Source organism: Carassius carassius, chromosome 15 (genome assembly GCF_963082965.1).
Source record: "Carassius carassius chromosome 15, fCarCar2.1, whole genome shotgun sequence".
In the NCBI taxonomy this organism is placed as follows: domain Eukaryota; kingdom Metazoa; phylum Chordata; class Actinopteri; order Cypriniformes; family Cyprinidae; genus Carassius; species Carassius carassius.
The window spans coordinates 2,007,110-2,016,103 of record NC_081769.1 but is presented as its reverse complement, the minus strand read 5'-3'; the positions used below and the strand labels follow the sequence as shown (position 1 = coordinate 2,016,103).

The following is an 8,994-nucleotide window of genomic DNA, read 5'->3' as shown; positions in this document are numbered from 1 at the left end:
CCAGTGAAAGGAGTGCTATGGGTCTGACGACGAGAAACAGTTTTTATAATAATATTCTGGATTCATGTATTACAATGAAACAAGGGCCGTGGTAGACACCACTTGAAGAGACTTTAACACCATAAAATAATCCACATTAAAATAAACAAACACATCCAGTGTGACTTACATTCAGTATTTTATTGTTAACATCCTCCATAATATCATCATATTACTAACACAGGAAAACACAAAATAAAGATAACACTGTGATGATGGGAAGTTGAGGAGCACAACGGGAGCCATGATGAGATCTGATGAGAGTGAGATGATTCAGAGGAAGCAGATGAGAAGATCCTCATTCATCTCTGCAGCTCGAGACGCAGAAGACCACTCAAACTCACACGTTCACACATTCTGTCTTTGGCTGGCAGCTGGAGAACATGAGCGAGCAGCAACTGGCCAGAACGTGTTTGTTCAGTGTGAGGACCTGAGAGTAAACATGGGTTTAATATTACATCCATGAACTGAAAGGTATTGGTGTTCTCATCAAAACAACTGGCAGTGAAATGCATGCTTTACACATGAAGTTAGAAAGTTAGTAACATTTGGCCATATTTCAAGGTGCACTCAGTTATTTTCTGGCTCATTGTCTGGGGGTTATACTCATATATTTGCCATTGCAAAATGCATCTTTTACAGTCAGCCAGCGTGCATTTTATTCCGGTGAGAGAAAATGCATTACCGAAGCACTTTTAGGGGCACAACCCAGTCATTTCGATATGGATTCAATAAGTGATTATGCAGATTACGCACCAGGTCCACAATGATCAATGCAGTGAATGAGCTTGACCCTGTTTGTAATCAGAAATCTGTTTGGTTTGGTCTTCAGACATCGCTGTGATATGCCATTAACAATGAGTAAACTTGTCCACTCGGTATTCAGTTCAAAATTGATGTATTATAGGACAGATGGTTAAACTCTGGAAAAAGATGCAGTAATTTAAACTAAAAACAAGGACTGAAAATGAGCACACAATGTCAAAGGAAGGCACTGTTAAAAGGCACAGGTCACCTAAAATAATTCTGTCATCGTTTACTCATAAGACTTTAAGACCAGGTTTAGCATTATTTCTGATCTGCTCTCTATGGAAGTCTATTTCTGCCACAGAATATAGAATTAAAAAGGCAATTGTCTCAGAACTCTGACTTCTCTCACAATCCAAGTTTAGATCTCCTCAGGATTCTGGGATATCATCTCATGATCGAGAGCTCCACGGCGGGGAAAAAACCCACAACTGCGAGATAGATAAAAATAAAGAAAGAGTTTCTATCTTGAAATTCTGTTTATATCTCACAATTCTGACCTTTTCTCTGAAACAAATTCTGAAATGCACAATTATGGACTTTTTTTTTCTGTCTTCCATACAAGGAAAATAGAGGATTTCCAGCTCTAGGAAGTCCATATGAGACTTATATGAGTTTCAACAGATCTGTGAGGAACAGAATGAAAATCTTGCTTGACTTCCGTCGTATGGGAAGAGCTCTTTGGACATAGTGCTATAAATAAGTGAAGTGATTAGTAACAGCATCAGTAAAGATGTGGACAGAGGCAGCAGCTGGTGTGATGACGGTGTGTGTGTGTGTGTGTGTGTGTGTAGTGTAGACCCGTCTCTGCTCTGCTTCAGCAGATGAACTCTCTCTGAAGGTTTCTGTCCTCTCTAGACGTCACTCAGTTTTTTTAGAGTGGTTGTTGTTATATGTCGCGTGGCCGTTCTGAGCTGCCCTGTTGGTCTTTATCTCTCCATTTTTCATCTGTTCTTCCTCCTCGGACTCGTCCGTCTCCTCTCGATCGGACCTCTCGTCTTCTACCGACGACTGTTGAAGAGAGATCGCGATCTTCAGATATATTCACAATGACATCAAGGGATAGTTCCCACAAAAACAAAAGCCACATGTCGTTCTAAACCTGTACAGCTTTTTATTTTCAAGAGAACAAAGGGTGTGATATTCTGCTCTCCCTCAAGCCATCCCAGATCAGGATGAGTTTGTGTCTTCATCAGGTTTGGAGAAATGTAGCATCGCATCAGTGTCTCATCAATGGATGCTTTGCAGTCAATGGGTGCCGTCAGAATGAGAGTCCAAACAGCTGATAAAAACATCTCAATAATCCACACTGGAGGAAGTGTTATTATGGATTATAGAATCTTATGTATTTGAGTTAATATGCTGGATTTGTTAATCTTTTGTCTTCTCCAGATGTTCACTGATGGACTGGAGTGCTGTGGATTATTGTGATGTTTAAATCAGACTCTCATTCTGACGACACCCATTCACTGCAGAGCATCCGTTGATGAGACACTGATGCAATGCTACATTTCTACAAACCTGATGAAGACACAAACTCATCCTGATCTGGGATGGCTCGAGGGTGAGCACATTTACAGCAAAAGTTCATTTTTTGGTGAACCATTCCTTCATCTAGTGGGATCTTATGAAGTGTAACAGAGAAGACTCTGTGTAAATCACGCAGACGTACGTTACTGCTCAAGAAGCGGAAGGCCAAGCGTATGATGAGCGCGGCCCAGAAGCTGTGCAGACACAGCAGAACCATCAGCAGCCCGTTAAAGAAGTAATATCCGAAGAACGGAGGGTACAGGGTCACGGGATACACCCATGTGCAATACATGATCCTGAGAGACACACAGAAACACAGACACCACACTGATTCGACGTATTACACATCTCTGTTCTCAACCAAACAACCTAGCACCTGGTTTTACCATAATCACACACTTATATCCATAGAAACACAGCACGACTGTATGATTTGATGGCAGCATGTGTGTGTGAGGACAGAAACACAGAGAGACGGATGGGGTGGGTACCGGAAAGGGAAGATGATGAGGCGTGTGACGATGAAGATCACAGCGAACAGGATGAAGATGTAGTTGCATGCGTTCTTCCATCTGGCGTAGTTAAACATCTTAGCTGACTGAGAGAAAGAGAGAGAGAGAGATGATATGAGGGAAAGAGACTGAAGAGGGTTTTCTGCAGATTTACGTCATCTGTAGATCAGGATATTCTTTATTCCTGGTGGATGGATTTGTGCTAGGCTAATTTAGGGCTAATGCTGCTCCCATTCCCCTGAGTTATGATGTTATGGGAGTTTGTGACCATTTTCATTATTCAGTTTAGCAAATCTTTAACACGGACAACTTGAAGACAGACGACCGGGAGCATGTGTCTCTTACTACAGAACACACTCCAGGATGTACTTTAATATGATGTTTATAAAAAGTCCCAAGGCTGTGTTTATTTTACTAAAACTATGGCAAAAATAGAAATATTATTATCATTTAAATCATCTGTTTTCTGTGTGAATCTGTGTTAAAGTGTAATTTATTTCTGTGATGCTCCGCTGTATTTTCAGCATCATTCCTCCAGTCTTCAATGTCACATGATCTTCAGAAATCATGAAAATATGATGATTTACTGCTCATGAAACATTTCTGATTATATTTAATATTTTTGTGGAACCTAATGCATCCCTGCTAAATAAAAGTATTAATTTCTTTAAAAAAAAAAATCTAAGTTTTAATCAGTGCACAGTTTCGACATGCGTGTGAGTACCATAGTGCACAATTTTACACTGTTCTTTCCAGTGAAGTACATACTTTGAGTACAATAATAGCTTTTATCTAGTTTCAAGGGGAGAAAAAAAATCAATACATCTGAGGAGCACCCCCTCAGAAGTAACCCGAAGAGCACAGCTGTGAGCATTCATAGATTACAGGGTTTGAACCAGCAACCAGGACAAATCTGAACTAATCCCATTCTGTCTGATGTTTTCAGTGACTGAAGCTGTGTGTGCCGTGTTTGTGCGGGTGTTGTTCTCACCTCCAGCAGATAATCGGCCGAGTCGTGCATGAACATGATGAGCGTTCCCGCTCGGATGTAGTTCACACACCAGGAGAAGCTGATCAGCAGGATGGTGGCCACGTGATGGATGACCTGCTCTCTGAAGTCCTGCAGGACACAGCCAGAGACCGTCACCAGCTCTCAGTTTAATGGCATTCATTATCAAGACAACAAACTCAGCTCCAAGACTGGTTTCACAAAGCTCTTCAGTCGCTTATTATGTATCCAGATATAATGCTACTCAAGATGTTATGGAGATGGCATGATTACTCTGTGCTGTTTACAAAGCTCCGCTGCTTTATAATGAACTTTTCTATGTAACTATGTGCTTCTTTTTATAAGAGCAAAACATTCTGATTGGCTAGTAAGGTTAGTTTGGTTGAGAGTGAAAGCTTCTTTCTCTCATACCATTGATAGGTGAACTCATGGACTTGAAAGTGATAATCAACAAGTTTCAATTTTTTTTTTTTATTTAGCATTATTTTTTTTCGCAGCAAAATGTTGCACACCCTGGAAAAAACGTTAAGCCCTGAGCTTGATTCATCGAGATGCACAGATGAGGTCTGCAGTGTGATGATGATGACTCACTTTGCGCTTGACGTCAGACGCCACACTGAAGAGCAGAGAGGTGTAGAAACCCAGCTCCAACATGTAGTACCAGTACTGAGACGGCAGGAGCATCTGAGAGAGAGAGACACTCCTTCAATAATGTAGTATCAATTAGCCAAACCTGATTAGTTATTAATAGACTTCACTGTTATTCCTTGACTGCAAATTCAGTTTGATGCAGATCAAATCACCAAATGACTACTGCATCGTATATTGTGCTAGAAACTCAACTAACAAATGTCCTGTATATCACATAACCATGCTTTTATGATTTATTTTTAATAACCAGGTCAACTAAATACTTTCATGACTATTTCTTAACACATGTTTTTAAAAAGTGCACTTTAAAATAATAAACTTTAAAGCCCGTTTGTGTTGTAATAATCCTTTACTGTGCTTTAGAGAAGAACATACTTCTATAACATACTAAAGTGTCACGTTCGGTGATACAGGAAACAAGGAGAGATCCAAGTGCAGGTATGATGTTTTATTGAGGGCAAATCCAAAAGGGTAAACAGTCCAGGCAGGGTCAAAACCAGAGTATCCAAACAACATGAAACAGAACAGAACACACGGAAATGGCAAGACTACGGATATCATCAAACATTAGACAAGGACTCCGTGACACAGACTCAGACAGACCGGGTATAAATACACAGAAGGATGATGAGGGAACTGGAGACAGGTGGGGAACAATCAATTAACTCAAACAAGGAGGAAGGTGACCAAATAAGGGAACAGGAAGTGATAAGGTGACAGACACCGTGGGAAAGGAGGACACCTAGTGGAAACCCAGGGAACACAACCCAGACACTGTGACAGTACCCCCCCTCTACGGAGCGGCTCCCAGACGCTCCACAACAGACACAAAACAGAGACCAGGAGGGAGGAGGACCGGAGGAGGTTCAGGGGGAGGGACGGAGGGCCAGACCAACAGAGGGAAACAGGGACAGGAGTAAACACAAAAACAAACAGCAACAACAACATGAAGCCCCCAGGGCGGAGCCGAAGACCACCACGTCCTTGTGGTCGAGGCCAGAGTTCTCCAGGGCGGAGCGGAAGACCACCACACCCCTGTGGTCAAGGCGGAAACCCTCCAGGGCGGAGTAGAAGACCACCACACCCCTGTGGTCAAGGCGGAAACCCTCCAGGGCGGAGTAGAAGACCACCACAACCGTGTGGTCAGCGGTGACTAGCCCCGGCTCTGGAGGGGTCAGCGGTGACTAGCCCCGACTCTGGAGGGGTCAACGGGTGACTAGCCCCGACTCTGGAGGGGTCAACGGGTGACTAGCCCCGACTCTGGAGGGGTCAACGGGTGACTAGCCCCGACTCTGGAGGGGTCAACGGGTGACTAGCCCCGACTCTGGAGGGGTCAACGGGAACCTGACTCGACTCTGGAGGGGTCAACGGGAACCTGACTCGACTCTGGAGGGGTCAACGGGAACCTGACTCGACTCTGGAGGGGTCAACGGGAACCTGACTCGACTCTGGAGGGGTCAACGGGAACCTGACTCGACTCCGGAGGGTCAGCTGTAACTGTCTTCCTGTGCAGCGGCGCTGGGCAAGCAGTCATCTTGGGCCATGACTTTGGACAGGGAGCCCTCTTGGGTTGTGGTGCTGGACCGGTGGCCATCTTGGGCATTGGCGCTGGGTTAGCGGCCATCTTGTGCTGTGGTGCTGGGCTGGCGACCACCCGGTGCTGTGGCGCTGGGCTGGCGGCCATCTTGGGCTGTGGCGCTGGCTCAGCAGCCATGAAGTGAACCGTTTTGGGAATCTCTAGGATCTTTGACAGCATATCGTAGTAATCGAGAAATGTGTCAGCGGCCATCTTGGGCGTTGGCGCTGAGCTGGGAGCCATCTTGCACCGTGTCGCTGGACAGGTGACCACTTTGTGCTGTGGCATTGTGCTGGCGTCCATATTGCCTCGTGACGCTGGGTTGATGGCCATCTTGTGCTGTGGTGTGAGGCTGGCTTTCATCTTGCTTTGTGGTGTGGGGTTGGTGGCCATGCACCGCAGCAGCGCTGGGTTGGCGGCCATCTTGTGCTGTGGCGCTGGACCTGCAGCCATCATGGGCAGTGGCGCTGGCTTTCTCCATCTGCCATGGTGAGACGGCGGCTCTGGTCCCTCCCACTTGAGCCCCGAGTCGAAGGGGGGCCCTGGTGGAGAGCGATGCTGAGCTTCCTCTCGCCCACCACCTTCTCGGCGACCTCCCCTGGTCCCGCGACCAGGCGGGATCCCTCAAACTGATTGCTTCCCTCCCGCTCGGTGGCTGGGGAGGAAACATTCATCTACATACCGCTGGATCTTCTTTGTGACAGAGTCCTTCTGTCACGTTCGGTGATACAGGAAACAAGGAGAGATCCAAGTGCAGGTATGATGTTTTATTGAGGGCAAATCCAAAAGGGTAAACAGTCCAGGCAGGGTCAAAACCAGAGTATCCAAACAACATGAAACAGAACAGAACAGAACACATGGAAATGGCAAGACTACGGATATCATCAAACATTAGACAAGGACTCTGTGACACAGACTCAGACAGACCGGGTATAAATACACAGAAGGATGATGAGGGAACTGGAGACAGGTGGGGAACAATCAATTAACTCAAACAAGGAGGAAGGTGACCAAATAAGGGAACAGGAAGTGATAAGGTGACAGACACCGTGGGAAAGGAGGACACCTAGTGGAAACCCAGGGAACACAACCCAGACACTGTGACACTAAAGCACACGTGATGCACTTGATTATAACTTTAACTGTACTGTGTTTATTAAATTGCAGAATATCTAATTACGAGTATTTTTAAATGCATGACAAACAAGTTTCAATAGAAATGTCATTAAGGTATATTTTAGTTTAGCATAAATGCTTGTCAGTACATTCAGCAGTAAAGGCAATAGAGGTTATTGTGAAATGATGCATAAAGTCCTATGACATCAATGCAACATCAGCTCTATTTAAAGTTAGTTGTCTATGGAAATGCCTAGATCTTATGTACTAAATTAAATTCTAATTGTTGTACGTTTAATACAGTATTTGCTGGAGATGAAGCCATGTGTTCACAGAGACTGAACTCACCAGAGTGGGGAAGCCTTTCCACATCTCCTCTAAATCATACAACCAGGGTTTCTACAGAAACAGACGCACAGCAAGGATGTGTTATGCAAAAAAAAAAAACAGCACAGGAAATATAATGAAAGGGTTAAAGCAGGCTGAAACTGAAAAGGACTTACATCTATTAGTGCAACAAGACCACCGATGAAGGCCAGGAGATAAAAGGCAAATCTCCAGCTGCAAAAGAGCAAAAGGGTCAAGGTTTGATCAGTTAACCAAAGTCCAGTTAAACCAGATGCCCTAACTATGAGAGAAAAACCATCTATCTTCCATTGACGGTCTTTCAAAAAAAGTCTATACATGCTTTTCCCAAGTAAAAAACAAAAAACAATATTTCACTATATTTGGGATGCACCAAATTTCACAAAATCCTGATCGGAGCAGCCCTAGTGCTGTTTAATGTGTTGTGACAGTCCAGTCATCTCTTGCTCATTACTATTAGTTACAGCATGAAATAAACATGAATGAACATCAGAAGGTGTTAAAAGAAACAGAAGAACTTGCTGAAATGAATCATGTCTCAAGTAATCGATCAATCAGTGTTTCAAGCACAGAAAGACATCAGTAAAACAGCTCATAAACAATAATGACACATAACACTATATATACAGTGTCCATAAACTAAAAATACTTTCAATGAACTGTATTGTATTTTAATTAAATTTGACTTATAATTACTTAATCTGTTGTCTTCATTATTTAATGCATGTTTGAATAAATGTGTCTTGAAAAGAAGTTTTTATTACAGCAACCGTTTAAATGTTTCTATTTCAAGAATTAGAATCAAACATGATTATATAATTACAAGCTGATATAAAAAACAATGCAATATATATGCAATTTAAACGTTTATATCAAAATATATATTTTTTAAATCTGAGTTTTGATTATTAAATAAATTTGATGAATTGAGTATTGAAAAAAACTATATTTTCATAATCGGCTAAATGGAATCTGTAGTTTTCAGTTTCTGTGATTTGTAATGTAATTAATTACCAATTACACTAGATATTTTCACCACTACCTGATTATTTAAATGGTCTTTTATATATATTGTCACTAGCCAACGAAGATTTGAGAGCCGCCAATCAGTGATGTTTTACCAGTCTTTCTGAGATCTTCCTTGGTTACTGTGCTTGAACTAAACACGCTGTCTCTTGGGACAGATCTCTATGCATTAGACTTTAAGACATGAGCTGGAAAAAGGAGCAATGCAGCTGTCCTCTAGGACCAAGACTGAGAAAAACTGCATGTTAACGAGCCTTTAAAACTTTTACTAAACATATGAATAATTTAGTATGTTCATGCAGAACTGACTTCAGATTTTGCACTTAGTGAAACCGCTTTCATAAAGCATCATTTAATCTCAT

At 42.8% G+C, this 8,994-nt stretch overlaps 2 protein-coding genes across 3 annotated transcripts in view; both read right to left on the bottom strand.

Moving 5' to 3' along the window:
* The window catches only part of LOC132157976 (uncharacterized), a 220,972-nt gene that overhangs the window by 12,462 nt on the left and 199,516 nt on the right, over positions 1–8,994 (bottom strand). The gene's annotated exons all lie outside the window — the stretch shown is intronic.
* The window catches only part of LOC132157972 (ceramide synthase 2-like), a 24,444-nt gene continuing 16,753 nt past the window's right edge, over positions 1,304–8,994 (bottom strand). Inside the window, exons 5-11 of the mRNA XM_059567209.1 lie at positions 7,744–7,801; positions 7,589–7,639; positions 4,489–4,581; positions 3,880–4,008; positions 2,868–2,974; positions 2,519–2,672; positions 1,304–1,857 (exon numbers count right to left, since the gene is read on the bottom strand). Coding sequence (XP_059423192.1) covers positions 1,708–1,857; positions 2,519–2,672; positions 2,868–2,974; positions 3,880–4,008; positions 4,489–4,581; positions 7,589–7,639; positions 7,744–7,801 — 742 coding nt within the window. The 3' untranslated portion in view covers positions 1,304–1,707. The remainder of the gene's footprint in view (positions 1,858–2,518; positions 2,673–2,867; positions 2,975–3,879; positions 4,009–4,488; positions 4,582–7,588; positions 7,640–7,743; positions 7,802–8,994) is intronic.